The 17,874-nt window shown below is 42.9% G+C and overlaps 1 protein-coding gene across 1 annotated transcript in view; it reads right to left on the minus strand.

Annotated features, from left to right (window-relative positions):
* ADAMTSL1 (ADAMTS like 1) overlaps window positions 1-17,874 on the minus strand; it is a 553,327-nt gene that overhangs the window by 115,222 nt on the left and 420,231 nt on the right. Inside the window, exons 15-16 of the mRNA XM_056848970.1 lie at window positions 15,946-16,247; window positions 4,776-4,905 (exon numbers count right to left, since the gene is read on the minus strand). Of these exons, the coding sequence (XP_056704948.1) occupies window positions 4,776-4,905; window positions 15,946-16,247 (432 nt within the window). The remainder of the gene's footprint in view (window positions 1-4,775; window positions 4,906-15,945; window positions 16,248-17,874) is intronic.

The following is a 17,874-nucleotide window of genomic DNA, read 5'->3' on the forward strand; positions in this document are numbered from 1 at the left end:
TAGTTAAGCAATAACTGTCCCTTCATCTTAAAAGGCTGCCATACACCTGCTTATACTAAACAAATGTCTCTTACTGCAGAACATCACATTTGCCACCAAATGCTTTGGGCATCACCTCTAGTAAATTTTGCAGATGAGATCCCAGATCACTAAATCACCATGAGGCATATTGATCTGGCAATCTATTGGGAGAGATAAAAACTGGAGCAAAAAGCGTTTCTGATTGTGGGCTGTTTTCCTGTCAAGATATGGCTGGAAGTGATTTCATCAAAACCATTTTAAAGAAGCAATCCAGTGGCTACTTTCCCTGGGGTAGCCCTACAGAAATACAGGCTCACTCTATCATCCCGTTAGAATGGTTTAAAATACATGGAATGACAACCTGAACAATGTGTTACTTACCTATAAAAACACCTCTCCAAACTGAAAGAAAAAACCCATTGCAGCTTCACTGGTGGCATCCTATCTCTTATGTAATCATCTGTCAAAGATATTTTACATAGAAATATCCTGACTCAAGGCAGATGTTTGGATTATATCAGTGGTTTTCAAACTTCCTATGTACAGGAAACCTTTCCATGCTGATCCATCAGCCAATGAAGTCTGAATGTTTGCCACTGAAATGCAACGCATTGCAGAGGACACTGGAGTATGTTCTATTGCAGGCACTAAAGTCATGTGAGGAACAGATCAGGCTTTTGAGAACTGGGTATGACTTATAATACAACCAATATTCCCATGCAGTTGCACATTGCAGGGAAATATTGGTAAAGGATGGCTTTGTCTTTAAGGAGCTTGACTGCTATTAACTCTGCTTTAACATCTGGCAGTTGTGAGCACAGAGCTAACCGCTTGGCAAGCTGCTCAGAGGCATCCAAATGAATATGGATGTTTCCATTTGCATGTTTTTGTGTACCCACTCCAGCCATTTGTCTGCCACTGAATCTGCCTCTAATTTTTAAAAAAATATAATATTTGTATTTATGTTAAACCAATATAGTAAAATGAGACCTACTACTTAACATTTCTGCCTGCCTGTGGTGTCTACCAATGAACTTAGTTAAATCTTGTGTCCTGGTCTCTAATAAATGTTTCTCTGTGCAAGAACAAAAAGCAGGCAATGCAATCTAGCTAACATTGGTTATTTGCGTACGTGCAAAGAGGAAACAGACTAGCCATAATTCCAGGCTTTACACCAGTCAGTTTAATAACCTAAATGACAATGGCCCCAGGAAATATTGCCTCTTCTCCAAAGGTAGCTGTCATGACCATGCAGCTACTGAGCAAATGTAAAATTGCTCTACACAATGCTGTGCTAAAGGTGAATTTTGCTGGGGAGCACAACCAATACAATCAGGAGCTCACCTTGCACGTTTTCCTGAAAAACATGTTCACAGCAAAGTTTTCGGCTAACCTAAATGCCATTAGTGATCATCTCACTGGGCAACTCCTAAAAAGCTTCCAAGGAACTTCAGAGTACAACAGAATGTAAAACATTTCACTATATCTTACTCCCATTCATTACCAACACTGTAAATCTGTGCTGCAATGGTCTACTTTTCATGCTGCTTTCTTACACGCTGATAAAGTTCATGTATGGATACTGATGAAAGATGCTCAGTTCTTCATGTGCGGGAGTCACAAACATGCTTTGCCTATGTATTCAGCAAAGCTAGTTTGCCAAATACACTGTGGAGCTGCTTTCATATAGATCCTAGCAACACCACTGGGCCCAGCAACATCAGCCATACTATCTCAGGTTCATACTCCTGTTCATCCTCTAAGGTGGTTTATGCCATCACAAGCCAGCAATGCTCTTCCACCCTCTACATTAGACAAACAGGCCAGTCCCTGTGACAAAGATTGAATGGACATAAGTCTGACATCAGAAACCACAACATTCAGAAACCAGTGGGGGAACATTTTAACCTTCCAGGACATTCAGCTGCTGATTTAAGAGTAGCAGTTCTCTTACAAAGGGATTTCAAAGGGAGATTAGAAAGAGAGACTGCTGAATTACAACTAATAATGAAGCTCAAGACTATGCATTCTCCAGGGCTTCATAGATAGTTGGGATTCCTGTCTCATTACCAACGCTGATTTCTCCGTGCCTTCTAACCCTCTGCATATCACACCTAATCCAATCACACCTGCTAATGCCATTTACTTGTTGTTGACATTTACATTGTGTGTCTAATTTACTTGTCTCTACTCAAGGATAGATGGAATCACATTCTAGCTGTATCTGAAGAAGTGAGCTGTGGCTCACAAAAACTCATGAACCTTGCCAGAAATTTTGTTAGTCTTTAAGGTGCTACTGGTCTCTTGCTCTTTTCTACAGTTGGATCAGAGCACACAAGTTCCCATTTGTTCTCTATGTATCCCATTTGTTCTCTATGAAAACACATATTAAATAAGCACCCTGGAGCGTAGGAAAATTTAGCCCCCAGACATGTGCCCCCCTCCCTATATGTTATAGTGGCCATCAAGGAGACACTGTGGCTGATTTACCAGTGAGATCCTTTGGAGATCAGAAACATACCATGGGTTGGAACTAATAGCCTTTGGAGCCTGGCTTGTATTGAGGGATGTTTAAGCATGGAAATAAAACCAGCTGAGTTACATTCAAAATGGTTGCAGAAGACCTGATATATCTCTTTGTTGAATCTCAGAGTAATTTTATGCTGCATAGTGCACATATTTTTAAAGACAAAGGTTTAACTTCGCAAGTGTTCTAAATTAAGCAGACTCCTGAATTCCTTCAAAGTAACGCTTTCCAATTTAAAAGAAAAGAAAGGGGAAAATGACTAAGTTAGTTAAACCTGATAAAAGACAAAGTTGCTCACCTCCCCCCCTCTCAAAGCCATACAAGGCAAACAAAATGTTGTGTATAATTCTGTAGCACAGGATATAATGCATAACAGTGGTACCAGCTAACTAATCTAAAAAGATGGGGAAATGTTTCTGCACTTAGAAATAAGTTTATAATTTTCTGCTGACCAAACATCTTCCACTTCGTAGTTATTTCTCTCATCCCTCCTCCATTATTCACTACACTTTTGTTCTCCATAACAAGGCAATTACCTATTTTTCTGGGGAAGTGACTCACATTTGCAGCTCATGTTTGATCAGTGAGATATTACTTGCTGGGCAAATTGTTTTGGGAATATAATCGATCATTTCACTGCCTCCTGCATTCTCCTCTGCAAGGAGCTACCCCAGATGGAACAAATAAGTGTGAACAATCCAAGACATCTGAAATATTTCTAGTATTTTTCAGTTTACATAGGGAAATGTGGTATTACACTGGGATCAGCTGTGTTACTTGTTATGCACTGCCACCTTCAAATAAAGTAATATTCAGGGGGGAAATATCTGAAACTGATTTGTTATAAGCAATAATGGGTTTCTTACTATTCATTATATATGACGTCAATTTACAAAGAGAAAACTGAGAGAATACACACATGTATTTTATTAATGAATGATTTATTACTGTCAAAGACAAGCACTATATTTAAATCACTTGGTGATTCCCCTGCCACTTGGAAGGAGGCTGCCCTGACAGCCCCTGAGCTGGGCATGTCCCTTGCCAAAGCCTCCCCCCAAATCCCTTAATGGGATCCCCAAGGTGGGGAAAAGGGGCATGCAGGGCAATTTCCTCCAAAACTGGATCCAGCCCCATGCAAACACCGCCCAAAAGTTGTGACAAAAGAAAACAACAAGAACAATCACTACAAACTTAAAACGAGGGTGGGCAGGTGGGACAATGCTAAGAGGCAAACTGAGAGGAGTGACGAGGCTGGGCTAAAGATATACCAAGCAGGTGAACCTGAGTGAAAACTCTAGCTCCAAGGTCTGCCTGCTAAGTTCTGTCACCACCAGGCCCTTAGGAGGCTGGTGATCGGTTAGTTGGAAGTGGAGGGACGAGAGCTGATTGGTGGAGACTGGCTGGGCCGGGAAATCCCTGCAAGCAGACCTGCGCAACTGTGTGGGCTCCCGGGCTGGCTCCATTTTGCCTCACCATGGCAAGGATTATGTCACCACACCACTGCCTCCCCCACCTGGGCCAGCAAATGAGGCTCTCTAAACTTTCTCTCACTTTCAGAACAGCCACCCACGTGGTATCAGCTATCTGCTTGTAGGTGAATGTGCTTTATGCTCAGACATATCCATCTTGCATCTGTAGATGAGGATTTATTGTAGCTGGAATGCCCCACATCTCCCATCACCACTGCTCATTCTTTTGCCTAGCTCCTTTCCCAATCACCCAGTGAAACCAGAAACCCTCTGGTCATTGTAACTGGTGTTTAAAAACCTGCCTCTTGTGCAATTACCTATGAGGAAGGGAGGGGGCCAGTATTCTCAGTGACTTTTGAAGGGAATTGTTATCATCCATCAGATTCTGAGGCATGAGTAGGTGGAACAGAAGGAGAATGGGTGATGGGGGGAAAAAGGAGGAGGGGTACTCTACAATCATCCTAAGCTTGAGTTCTACCGTACAGTTGACTTTGTGGGCCCCAATTACCTAATTACCTATAATTCTGAGAACAACCTTAGATATGTGTGTGTGTGTGTGAGAGAGAGAGAGAGAGAGAAACAATCCCATTTAAACATGTGCCGTTATTCCATCCTGATCAATGCCTGCAAAATATGATCCCAATTTGGCTAAATTCACAGACTACTGAAAATTATTTAGGAGCAAAGAAAATTAGTTTCAAGCTCCTGAAAGCTATATGGCCTATCAAAGCTAAGAAAATAAAACAGCAGCCTACCTCGGGGGACAAGGATCCAAGTTACAGGCTTTCAACAACCATGGGGGACGCCGACTGGTCACACACAGATCTTCACCCGCAAACTCTCTGGTCTGTTTATTTAGGCAAGTCACAACTGCTTCTTGGAGACCTGCACACAAATACACACACATGTATACAGTAAAATATTGAGAGCACAAGAGTCAGGAGCGAAAAGTGGAGACATGACACCAGCAGGGATGTCATATCCAGTGCCTCTGAGACAACATTCTGATGCTCTCGGCTGTCAGCAGAGCAGGTTCACACAATTTAGCCTCCAATGGAGCAGGGAAACGGTCTTTACTAAGAGGAACTCTAGTGCCACATGTTGTGTGCTGAGCTGCTGTGTGCTAAATGGTACCTAGAGCAGGATGGTAACTGAAGTATGCAAACAGAAAACTTGAATTTCTCCACTGGCAAGCTGAAACAAATTGCCTTCAAACACTTTTCTGATTAGCAGTAAAGCTGAATTCATTCACGTAACAGTATTTGTCTTACTCTTTCTGGGGGCGGAGGGGGGGAGTCTTCTGGTGCTAATAGTTAGTGTCCAGTTACAAGTTTCTATCATATGAAGCAGCAGCAGCAGCATTTGTGTGTGTTTAAAATGTGTTATGAGACACATGGAATGGACATGCAAACTCTAACCCTATTTCTCCAATTCTGTCTCATCAAGCTAAATAGAACTGAGACAACTTAAAGCCAACTAACAGGTTGATCTGGCTTGGTGTGTGAGACAATCCCTGTTAATAACTTTGTTAAATTCCAGCTAGAACAGTAAAAAGAAAAAAGTTCTCTCATTCAAACTTAAAATTAATTCCATTACCTAGTCCCTCATAATGGCTCTAAATGTGACAAGGAAGTAGAAAAGAGTAAATGTCATTGAATAGTACTTCCTCTTTTTACACTTCCAGGGTATTGTAGCAAGAAGTTTTCATTTCCCTGCAGTAAGAACAGTTCATTTAATAACCATGTCATTTAATAAAAGAAATGAATGAAGTATATATCCAGAGGTAAAGTGTCTTACTGCAGGGGACATATCCAGATCCCTTCTTTGCATGTTACCCTGGAAAAGCAAAAAGAGAAAGCACTACTCAAATTTCTCATTGGGATTTCCTTGTAATGTGCAAATACGTCCCTAGTAACCTTATTGGCAGAATGGGATCAGCAACCATTACTCATTTGGCACAGTTGGCTATGTGGATAAAATTGGTAATCACAAAACTTTCAGTTTCAAAACTATGTTACATAGGCAGTTTTCTTTATTGGGTTTAGATCAGAGGTCTATTTATTTAATTATACCTCACTTTCTCCCTAATGGGAACCCAAAGCAACTTACTACATAATTCTTCCCTCCTCCATTTTATCCTCACAACAACTCTGTGAGGTTGGTTAGACTGAGAGAGAGACTGAGTGGTTCAAGGTCACAAAGTGTGCTTCCGTGGTGGGAATTTAAATCTGGGGCTCCAAGAGCCTATGATACTCTAACCACTACATCACACTGGCTAAGTAACATGATGGTCACCAGACAACAGAACTATAGGATAGCTGCCAAGAGACAGAGGTCTGTAGGGGGCTACACATTTTGTAAACCTCAGGCAATTTGTTTTCCCATAACGTAATGCTGGATGTTAGTGACTTTTCTAAATTTCCCCCACACTATCCATGCTGAAAGCTCCCTATTGGAGCTGTGAAAGTCTTGTGTAGGGTAAATAGGGAAGAGGTTTTCATGGTGCTAGATTGCTCAGTGGACCACACACACAGCGGACCATAATACAAAGAGCAATCCTAGGCAGGACTACTCAGAATCCTACTCAGGTCTTACTCACAGGAAAGTGTTCTTAGGGTTGCACTGATATTCATGCACATAAGAAAAAAATTCTATTTTCTTCTAGATGTGGCAGATCTATGGACTGTCATGAAAATCAACCAATAGTGGGAAATAGTAAAACTTCAGAGATAAGAAGTCATTCACATGAAGTCAAAACCCATCTTTCTTTCTTTAAAAAAAATGTTCATAATGTCATAGCATACTCTGAGTACATAATGAATCAAATATGAGTGAAGCTAAGGGGTTCTCAAGCAGGTTGCTGACTCGATAAGAAACCACCTAGGACCACCTATGTATACCACCTTTAGTTCCAAGCAAGAAAAGCCAGGATGTTAATGTCATAAATAATTTCCCCACATTTTGGGATGAGAAATGCCAGAATAAGACCATGACTGGGCAACAGCCTCCCTCAGCTGGGTCTCAGCAACCACCAAGTCTACATGAATGCTAAGCCAGTTATGCTAATGAGGTGAAACTAAAATATGCAAATTAACTTCATCTTTCCAGCAGGTTACCAGAATTGCTCTTTGTGCTGAAACAAGAAACCTACCCCAAGAAAACATACAAAGCATTCTCTGTGACACAAGGTGAATGAACCCTCTCTGCTGTAGGGATAGATGGCAATTCCCAGGCGATCCATGTGTGATTTCAAGCCTTTTATTGAATGGTGACAATTAGCTCATACTAAACCTCTAGCTTCATTTCCACCATAACACTAAGAGCGGCAGCACAGTGGTTAGTTCACCAAAGAACCCAAGTCTTTTGAAGGACAGGGTGTTTACAAAAGCATCAAGCAAGCCTGAGTAACCCTACTGAAGGAGCAAGAATAACACTGCTATGTGTATAGAGCCTACAATGCAGATTTATTTTTTCATGCCAAAGGTTTTGTAAAACATTCGCATTTAAAACAACAATGCTGAGCTTTTTGGTAGTGTTGGATTGAAGCACGGCTGCTCTAAATTGCGTGGCTCTTTTGTTTTCAGTCATAGTCAATGAGTCATTAGCTCTTTTCTTGCCTTATCCCCAATGAGCTGCTGGCCTACCAAACAAAACATTATTCACTAGTAGCCTAATCTGAACCCCAAAGTTTGTCAATAATCAAATGCATGTACAGGCACTGCAAATAACAATGTTTTTTTTTTTAATCTAAGCAGCTGGGATAGGGGGATTAGTTCTATGAAGAAGAAGAAGAAGAAGAAGAAGAAGAAGAAGAAGAGGGGAAGAGTCTAAAGCTCAGGCCCACTTTGCACTTCAGTTTTAGGCATACACAAAAAATGTGAAGTGTGAATGCAACAAACAAATGGGTTGTATCCAGTCAGCCTTTTCATTTGCTATCACCCAACTCCTCTCCCCACTCTAGTCCCTGTCCCACATGTCTTTTGTCTATACAGATCCCATGATCCCCAGCCATAGCCTTTTTGGTGGTCAAAGAGGACCTCTTCCTCTCTTTTTCAACAACAGAAAACGTGGTTGGATACGACTCTATTTTTATAAACATGGGCCACACGAAAGCACTCAGGGAACTAGGATCGAGTCCAAGCCAGTATTCTCTAGGAAACTTTGGTTTGGTGCTGTCAAATGTGTGAAACAGCCATTGAGAGATAAAGTCACTGACAGTGCAATCTAAGAGGGGGCCTGAATGGGCTTAGGAGGCAGCGTGTCCCTGGTGTCAGTGCAAATGTCACTTGCACCATTGAAATAAACACTTATGCTTGTGCCGGGAAGTGGTGTGGCAGCACCACGAATGGGTGCTGGTGCAGCCATGGCAGCAGCGCACCTCCAGCACAGGGGTTTGTGCCAGAGCCAAAGTGGCATTCCTGGGGGTGGGAATGAGGGCTTTCCGAGCCCTTTCACCGAGGGAATGCCCTCTTTTGCCAGCATGAACTTATACCAGCAAAAATGGTGGTGCAGCCCCTGGAACTGCATAAAGCAGTTTCACAGGCGTTCAGAGAATTTTCCTGTTTGGCTTGCTGGCCAGGGCAAGCACAGCAAATTGCTATGCTGTCACTGCACTGATCCCAGCTGTGGTGCAACTATGCCCCCCTTAGGATTGTGCTGTAAGACTGTTCACTGAAGAACAATGCTGATTAACATTTTACAGCAGGAGGAGGAGGAGAAGAAGGAGGAGGAGGAGGAGAAGAAGGAGGAGGAGGAGAAGAAGTGGTTTTTATATGCTGACTTTGTCTACCACTTAAGGAAGAATCAAACCGGCTTACAATCACCTTCCCTTCCCCTCCGCACAACAGACACCCTGTGAGGTAGGTGGGGCCGAGATAGCTCAAAGACTGTGACTAGACAAAGGTCACCCAGCTGGCTTCATGTGTAGGTGTGGGGAAACCAACCTGGTTCACTACACCATGCTGGCTCTCAATGTTGTGTGATTTCCTGTGACATTCCTTGCAGTCATCAAAAGAAGGCTAAGAGTGAATCCTTAGATGTCTCCCTCCCCTCCCCTCTCCTTCCTCCTTGCCCTGAGAAACTCTAGTTTGTTGTGATATCTCAAATGAGTGAAACAACCACCTGTGGTTTGCTATCTTGCCCTACAAACCAGGATTCCAAACCCTAATTTCATACTTAACTTGAGCAACGTTAAGCTGGAGCATTTATAACTGTTTTAAAAGCAAACTTTCTTAGTCCTAGAGAACATTCTACAAGACCTCATTTCAGAACTGGGAGAACAGATATTCTGTTCATTAACAAGGGCCCATTTGCGGACCCAGGCCAAATGCGGGTCCGGATGTCTGGCCTCGGGGACTCCCTACCCCCACCCTTACAGATTCCTTGTTGTTCTGGACAGAACCACCTGGGCAAACCCGAAGTTAAGCAGCACACAATGAATGCAAGTACAAGCACAGCTGGATGGAAATAGGCCATAACTTTATTGGTTACAGCATTAGGCATTGGCAAGCATGGAGGCGGTATCCTGGCATCAGGTGACCCTACTGCCAGCTGATGGAGCCTGCACCCAGCCTGCCTGCTGGACGCAGCCTGAGATGGCAGCATGCAGGACCCACTTGGACGGCAGCCACTGTGTGGTCCGCTGCCACTTGGGAGGAGGCCATCCACCACAACCCCCGACTGGGCATGTCCAAATCCAGGGCTCCCCCAAAACCCCTTATTGGGGTCCCAAGAATGGAAAAAGGGGGCACGCAGGTCGAATTTCCCTCAAACAGGATCCAGCCCCATGCCCAAACCGCCACAAGAGGAGGCCGGAAGGGTGTGAATTTCTGGACGAACAGATAGTCCAATCTTCTGCAAACACTCAAAATGCCAGTTACTTGTGGATTCATTTTGTGACCCCGCAGAGAGCCTGTAACCGCCACAGTTTGGGACCCACTCCCATTGTGAGAATGAGGGAGAGAGGCAAAAGAGAGATCATTCCCTCTACAGACTGACAATCCATCTTAAAACTTTTTAGATAGAAAATAAAAGCCCCCTTCCTTTTCTCAACAACAGCGACCTTAGCCTTGCCCAGCCACCCAAAATAAGGTGGGCAAGGATGCCCCAACCTTCTCAGATCCCCCCCCCAAGATGCTAGTGGGTTGGAGGAGCTGTTCAACGCTTGCATGGAGGATTGGGGGGGGGGCATTGTCCATCTCAGTCAAAGGAAAAAACTACGAGCGGCGGCAGCCGTGAACTTAGTCCCCACCTGTCCTCCCATAACACCCATGGAAGAAGCTATTTCCCTTTTGCCAAGGCAAACCTCTCCCTCCCAGAACGAACGCGAGTCCCAGGGCTCCCTTGCTGCTGTGAAACGATGCTGCTGGAGATCGCGGTGTGCTCCTCCTCGTCACCCCGGCCCCCGCATGGCTGCCTAAGTTGCCCTTGCTGCCCCGAGATTGCCGTCGATCATGGTGTGCTCCTCCGTGCCGCACCATGCACCCGCCTTATGCTGCCCTTGCTGCTTCGGTGTGCTTACAAGGTCGCTGGCATGCAAAACGTGCTCCTTCCTCACAAAACCAGCAGAGAACTGGTCGAGCAGAGCAAGATGCGGCGATAAATACCCAGCCAGTGGACCTGAGTGAAAAAGTTCAAGTCCCTTGCAGCTGGCTGGGGAAGCCACCTCCACCCACGAGCCCCAATTGGCCCGTTTGAAAAAGTGGCACCTTGGCACCGCCATTTTCCCCATGCTCCGCACAAGAGCAAAGCAGAAGGCCCCTGGCCCATAGCCGGCCATGTGGAGCCAGCGCAGCCACAGAGAAGGGGTGAGGGGTGTTGCCAGCGGCCCATCGCCCCAACACTCCCCCCACCCCCTACAGCCACGGATGACCAGAACTCCGGCCCCGGCCCACAAATCCAGCTACCGGTGAGAGCTGTCCCTTCTTCCTGTTGTAAAGAGCTGCTCTATACCATGGCATGGATCCATTGCAGTGCCATTTATGGCCGTATCACCCTCTCAGTGCCAAGGAGCAATTATTATCTGTCCAAAATGTTTATCTCCTTCTGATCCTTTGCATATTAACAGCAGGAGACAACACTTGCCAATATAAGAACTCATTGCAAATCTCAGTTTTTAAAAGAGATTGATGACTCCCAGGTAGGGTTGCCAGCTCAGGGTTGGGCAATACTTGGAGATTTGCGGGGTGGAGCCTAGAGAAGGCAGGGTTTGGGGATGGGAGAGAATTCAATGGGGTTTAATTCCATAGAGTATACCTTCCAAAGCAGCCATTTTCTCCAGGTGAACTGATCTCTGTCGCCAGGAGATGAGTAGTAATAGTGGGAGATCTCCAGCCACCACCTGGAGGTTGGCAACCCTACTATGAAGCAACATCGACATCCTATTAAATTTATATTTCATTTCTTCCTTTCCCTAGATTTAACAGCCATTAGCTATTCATCTGCCATTTTACATTTTTTAAAAGGAGGGGAAATGAAGATTAATTTCTTCTTGACACTGTAAAGACAAAAGTTGTCACATCTCTTACGCAATTCACCAATCTACTTGATATCAGATAATGCAGTATCTGCTTCTCAGAAAGTGTTATTAGCTGTTTTTTCCAGGAGTGATATATTTACTTTGTGCAATATTATTTTGTGAACATGCTAAAACAACGTGGGCTAGGGAGTCTACTTGGTTTGGACAAAAAGGGCATTTGCGTTCTTCAGCAATAATTTTATTGTATCTCCCTTGCATCTTGGCTGAGTCTAAGGCATCACACCTTGCCAATACAAAAGCTCATCTAATATTTATATTTTATTTAGTATAATCCACTGCAGCTGAAGAGTAGGATATTTATATGATATCTAGTCTGTCCTCTGGCATTGGCTAAGCTCAGACCTGATTAGCTTTAATAATGTAACAGCATCATGTGCATTCAGACTATTCTCTGGCATAGAGCATTCTTCCGCTAGATATACTAAAATATATAATCTGAGAAATTATCAAAGAGTGCTGGTTCTTCCTGGCACTCAAACAAGGCAAAGAAGTAGCAGTAATATAGATTAATAAAAGAAGGACATCCCATGAAAGGGCTGTTTTATTGACTCCACTCTACAGAGGCTGCTTATATGTATCCCTCACCCAAGATAATTTTATTATCTAGTAAATAGTTTCTAAAATACAAGATGCAACCCAGTAGCAAAGAGCATAATAGTGGCACTTGGAATTTCAGGATGAAATCTTGCCATTTGTGACATGGGTATATAAAATCTGGAAAATATATAATAAAGAAGCCAAACATTCCTTCCTAATGAGGAAATATGGTAGGAAAAAAATCCTGCTCAAAATAGTACACAAAAAGGTCTCTTGCCACTTTCAAGAGAATCTGAGACATGTTCTTAAAAATATTGCTCACAATTTTAACATAATGAAATTGGGTCTGCTTTCCCTTGAAAATTCCTGTAGTTTATGATGAGGAAATTAAAATGCTATACAGGGCAAGGGTAGGACATGAATGTAAGTAGCTTTCAGTTCACTTTCAATATACCATCAAATGGGATTTGCAGTGTTTATATCTACCAGAATAGCATAATTGTTACATGATACTTGATGACAGCAATGGAAGACGCAGCCACTGAATGAAGACTAAATTACTAACTGGTTCCTTCTGGCTGCTACTCCTTTGAGGGACTTCTGTGTCTATCAAATTTCATCTCCTGAGAGTACAAAAACAATACAATTAACTTGATCTGTCATGCAACTGTGATAACAGAAAGTATTATTTGAAAGCTATTTATTTCACTTTTATTTAATTCAGAGAAAATGTCCCCCCCCCTCAGGTTTTTGCATGGCAGCCATTTTGCAAACAATCAAAAGAAACTGAACAGATAAAATAATGCACTTCTACTGTAGCTACATCTTTTCAGAAGTTTCTTTTAAATCAAAATCTACAGTGGCAGTGCCATTTCATTTTCACCTGAAACTTCAAAACTGCAGAGAAATCTGATATATGTTTGTAAAACATTTCACAAACAGTTTTTATGAAATCATGTGTGCAATTACATTAAGATTGCTTTTTTGCTGTGTTTTATTAATGCTCATATTCACATTGGAAACATACAGGAGATAAACAGTTACAAATGAATGGAAGGAATCGGAAACGGTGAAAATAGAAAGCAAAAAATAATGGGAAATTCCTAATGCAGCAAGAGAGTTTTGGAATGGCACATCAACCTCAGCAATAGGGTTGCCAACCTCCAGGTGCTAGCTGGAGCTCTCCTGGTATTACAACCGCTCTACAGCCAATAGAGATCAGTTCACCTGGAGAAAATGGCAGCTTTGGCAATTGGACTCTATGGCATTGAAGTCCCTCCCCTCCCCAAACCCTGCCCTCTTCAGGCTCCACCCTGAAAACCTCCCGCCAGTGGCAAAGAGGGACCTGGCAACCCTACTCAGCAAGCTCCTTTTCAACCCAAGCTGCAGACCAGAAGGAAACCTAGAGATTCAGGTCCCCCCTTCCCTTCCCTGCGCTGGGCTGTTCTCTCAGAGACAGGCTACAGGAAGCCACTTGATAGCTACCTGGCTTACAGAAAAGCTGGGCCCATCCCCCTGAGTCATCCTCGCTCCCCCCCTGCCCCCAGGCACAAATGGCCCTTCCAGCTACATCGCTAGGAGTCTGTCTTCCTAACCCATCGGTTTCACTTTGAAAACTGGATCATAGAATCAGCGTTATTTTGATTATATGGATCATTTTCAGCAGGGATCACTCTCTGACACCAAGGTTTAGGTTTGCTTGATGGTACAAGGGATACCAACCGTAATTGAGACACATTAGCTGTCCCTGGCTATTAAGGACTACCCAAAAGCAAATTGCTGGTGGAGGTTATCCACCTCTACCATTATGGTGGCAACAACAGAGCCTCAGAACCTCACTATTTCAGCCTTTGTTTAAAAAGAACCAACTCCATTGCGGCTTATTCTCCAGTTATCTGGTTACTAGCTTGTCCCCAGTCTGAACTTTTTAGGTATGACTGTAGAGCAAGTAACCATCCAATGCATCTGAATGATACTGGTGACCTGGACCCATTCTAACACAACTTTCAGCTTAGATTTAGCATGGAAGACTGCATTTGAGGCAAACTCAGAGGAGCTGCTGCTGGATGTGAGTTTGATACATGCAACTTGTTGACCTGGTTGAGCTGGGAGCTTTGTATGCATCACTTTTTAACTTGATCAATCCTCTTATGTTACAGAGGTGCAAACTTTCTGCCATTTTTACAACTGGTATTTATAGTTCAGGAAAAAGTAGGGGAAAGCAGTATTTTGTTATGATTGGGAGTGTTGGTGAGTTGACTGAATCTGTGACGCATTACTCAATTTAGTGATAAAAATTATTTTTCTATCCAACACAAATTACTTCTACCCTAGCAAATGTATTTCAAAAGCATCCCTCTTCCATCTCTGCATGGCAAACTGGAGAAAGAAGCTGAGAAATTATAGAAGGCTGAACAATTCTAATGGGCATATGTTCCAGAAACAATTAGAAAAAAATGATGGAGTAGACCCAAATGGATTGGACACCAAATGTATCAAACAATTCTCATAATATGCATAAATGGTGACCCTTCTTAACTTTTAACCCAAGTGCCAAGCTTATTAGCTTCAGGCAATCTTTTAGTTAGTTATTTCTGCCATATGTTCTCTCTCTCTGTACTTGGATCCAAGCTAATGTCATTTGGTAGGATAAACTATCAAAACCAGCTGAGTCTCCAGTAGATTCAGTAAGGAAATAAATATGTAACAGCCCAATGCTTGAGATCCATATGTCTCTGCTTACAAAGCAGAAGTCAGGCAATGTAAAATAAATGACACCTGATGCTTCCTGCCTTAGCCTTGCTGTTTAAAAACACAGTTCTCTGGCCCAAATGTAAGTGGTCAGCAGGAAATGTAAACAACCAGACTACTGCATTAGTCATATGAAAGACCCCAGCTGTGAATTTTGATACCTTCTAGATCCAAAATGGTATTACATCTGGACTTTATTTTCAATAGTTCTTCTACAGAGACATTCTTCTTTTTTTATATAGAGAAAACAGAGATTGAGGGCCTGTTCTCACATGATGGCTGCCAAGGTGAAACTAGCGGAAATTTTTCCTGGTAGGGGCAACTCCATGCAGTGGTATTAATATGTCAAAGTGGCTCATTGTGTGAATTGTCCACATTGTGCATGGAGTTTTTATGTCACCTCAGGAATCTGTGCCATGACCATAGAAAATCATTTTAGCAGCTTTCATGTGGGAACCATAAAATGGTTTCTAGAGATTAGTAGCCCCTCCACCCCTGTTTATGTAGGAGTAATAATGCCAGCTAATCTTAAATATTTGTATGATAGACTTACAGGAATATGTTCTTTGACCACATTGAAAAAAATGCCATTAAAGTATCAAGAATTGCTATGAAATATGAATGCTTAAAATATGGCCTTTAAGTTTTTAATAATAATAATTGTGTGCCAATGAGTCACAACCAACTCATGGCGACCCCAAGATCGTGGGGTTTTCAAGGCAAGAGATGAGCACAAGTGGTTTGCCATTGTCTTCCTCTTCTTACAGTCTTTCTTGGCGGTTTCCCATCCAATTACTAAATGTGGCTGACCCAATAAATAGATGAAATTAAAAACCTAGTGGATTATTATTATTATTCATGAGGACAATCAAGAGCTTGCATTCCACAAATAAGAGACAAAACGAAAAAGGAATGAAAAGGTAAAGGAATGTTAAAAAAACTGAAAATTTTTGAGCATGAGGCTTCACATAATGGACTTCTGTGGCTCTGCACTGATGAGTCAAAAAGGCAAGCACCACTTCAGATGGCATCACTCTCTCCTTGCCAAGAAATTATTTTTATCTGTCAAAGAATAAAGAAGCAGACATATTTTAACTCACCTCCTCCACAAGACTCAGAGCATTCTGTGAAGCCTTCATACTCCCAATCATAGAGTTCATCAAAATCCTGTGTGCCGCCATACAAGAGATGGGTCTCTTCGGGACTATATTCGCCAGTGTCCCCGTTGCAGGGTCCACCATAACAAGCTCGTTCTGAGACTGGCTTGGACCCTTCACATTCATCGATGGGTAAATCAGCTACTGACTGAGAAAAGGAGAGTAGCACCTGGCACTTTACCAAACGCACTTGGATGCCCACCCCACAGGTCACGCTGCAGGAAGACCAGGGGTCAGGAATAAACCTATGGCAAAGCCAAAAACAGAGACAAAGAGCAAGAATAAGAACCATCTCCCTATCTTTTGGACTCATTTGTAAGAGTAATCAGAATTGCTAGTGTTTTTCTAATACATAGAAAGCTCTAATGTGATTCATACATTGGCCAAGATTCCTTGATTATAGACAAGTGTGAAAACCAATGTTTACCCCTCATCCTTACAATTTGGGAGATGATATCTGCCTGGGGAAAAAATGCCTGTACAATCCTATAATTTGGAATCAATTTTGCAACAGTAGATACTTGTAGCTGATTATTTGAATTACTTCCAATGGGAAAAAATACTGCAATTAATAGTGGGTATATGAAAGGTTTATGATATTTGATCAATAAAAACAGCGTTGCACTTACCTGTAACTTTTGTTCATCAAGTGGTCTTCTGTGCAGGTACACATGGGAACTGAGCATGTGCAGGCCAGCTGTAGAGAACCTTTGAGGTGGAAAGCTTCTAGAAGGGATGCTCCCCCCTCCCCTCTGCCAACGGCTCTTCCCACAGAAATGACCATGTGACAGAGGGGCAGGGGAGCAGCCATCCCTCAGTTCTCCCTTTGCTACCGTGGAGAAACCCTGGCAAGGACCTGAAGTAGGGGGAAAGGAGGGAGGGATGTGTGCCTGCACAGAAGACCACTTGATGAACAATAGTTACAGGTAAGTGCAACGCCGTTTTTCATCGTTGTGGTCTCTGTGTTGTCCCACATGGGAGAATGGTAAGCTCAACAGGAGGTGGGAGTGAAACTGCTCAGCAGTAGCTACTACTGGAGTACTGATTGTAACAGCACACTTCCAATAGCTGCATCAGCACTGGCATCTACATCAATAGAGTAGTGTTGAATAGAAGTCATCGGAGATGGCCATGTAGTCGCCTTGCAGTTGTCCTGTATGTCAACCAATGCTGAAAAAGCAGCTGATGAGGCCTGGGCCCTTGCGGAATGGGCATGAACATCCAAAGGACAGTCACATTCCGCTTCAGCGTAAGCCATCTGGGTGAACTTTGTCACCCATCAAGAAAATGTTTGTGAGGATACAGCAGTTCCTTTTTTAGCTCCAAGAAAACAGACAAAAATGCTAGAGTCCTTTTGAAATGGAAGGGTACAATTCCAATAAAATAACAAAGCCCTTCGAACATCCAGTGTGTGCAGTGATCTGTCACTTGTGGTTTCAGGGTTTGTGAAGAACACTGGCAACTCAATGTCCTGGGATGTATGGAGCTTTGACATGATCTTAGGTAGGTATTCATTCTCCCACCAATCCAGAGATTTTAGAATGAAGCGGCAAATAGAAAGCCTCTTCCACTGAGGGTCAATATTGATTGTGAAATGTCGGATAAACCAATTTTGAAGTGGGTGCATTCGCAGCCTCACATAGGGCACCACGGCAAGAGCAGATGCCATAAATCCTAACAGTTTTTGAATTTTAACAGCCTTCTGAAACTGAATGTTTTGAAGGTTGCCACTAGCGATTTAATAGCTTTAACTCTCTGAAGCAGGGAGAAGAGCTTGCCCACTTGTGAATCAAGAACTACACTGATAAATTTAATATTCTGTACTGGTTGAAGTCTTGATTTTTTATAGTTAAGAATTAACTCTGAAGATAT

Source organism: Euleptes europaea, chromosome 4 (genome assembly GCF_029931775.1).
Source record: "Euleptes europaea isolate rEulEur1 chromosome 4, rEulEur1.hap1, whole genome shotgun sequence".
NCBI lineage: Eukaryota > Metazoa > Chordata > Lepidosauria > Squamata > Sphaerodactylidae > Euleptes > Euleptes europaea.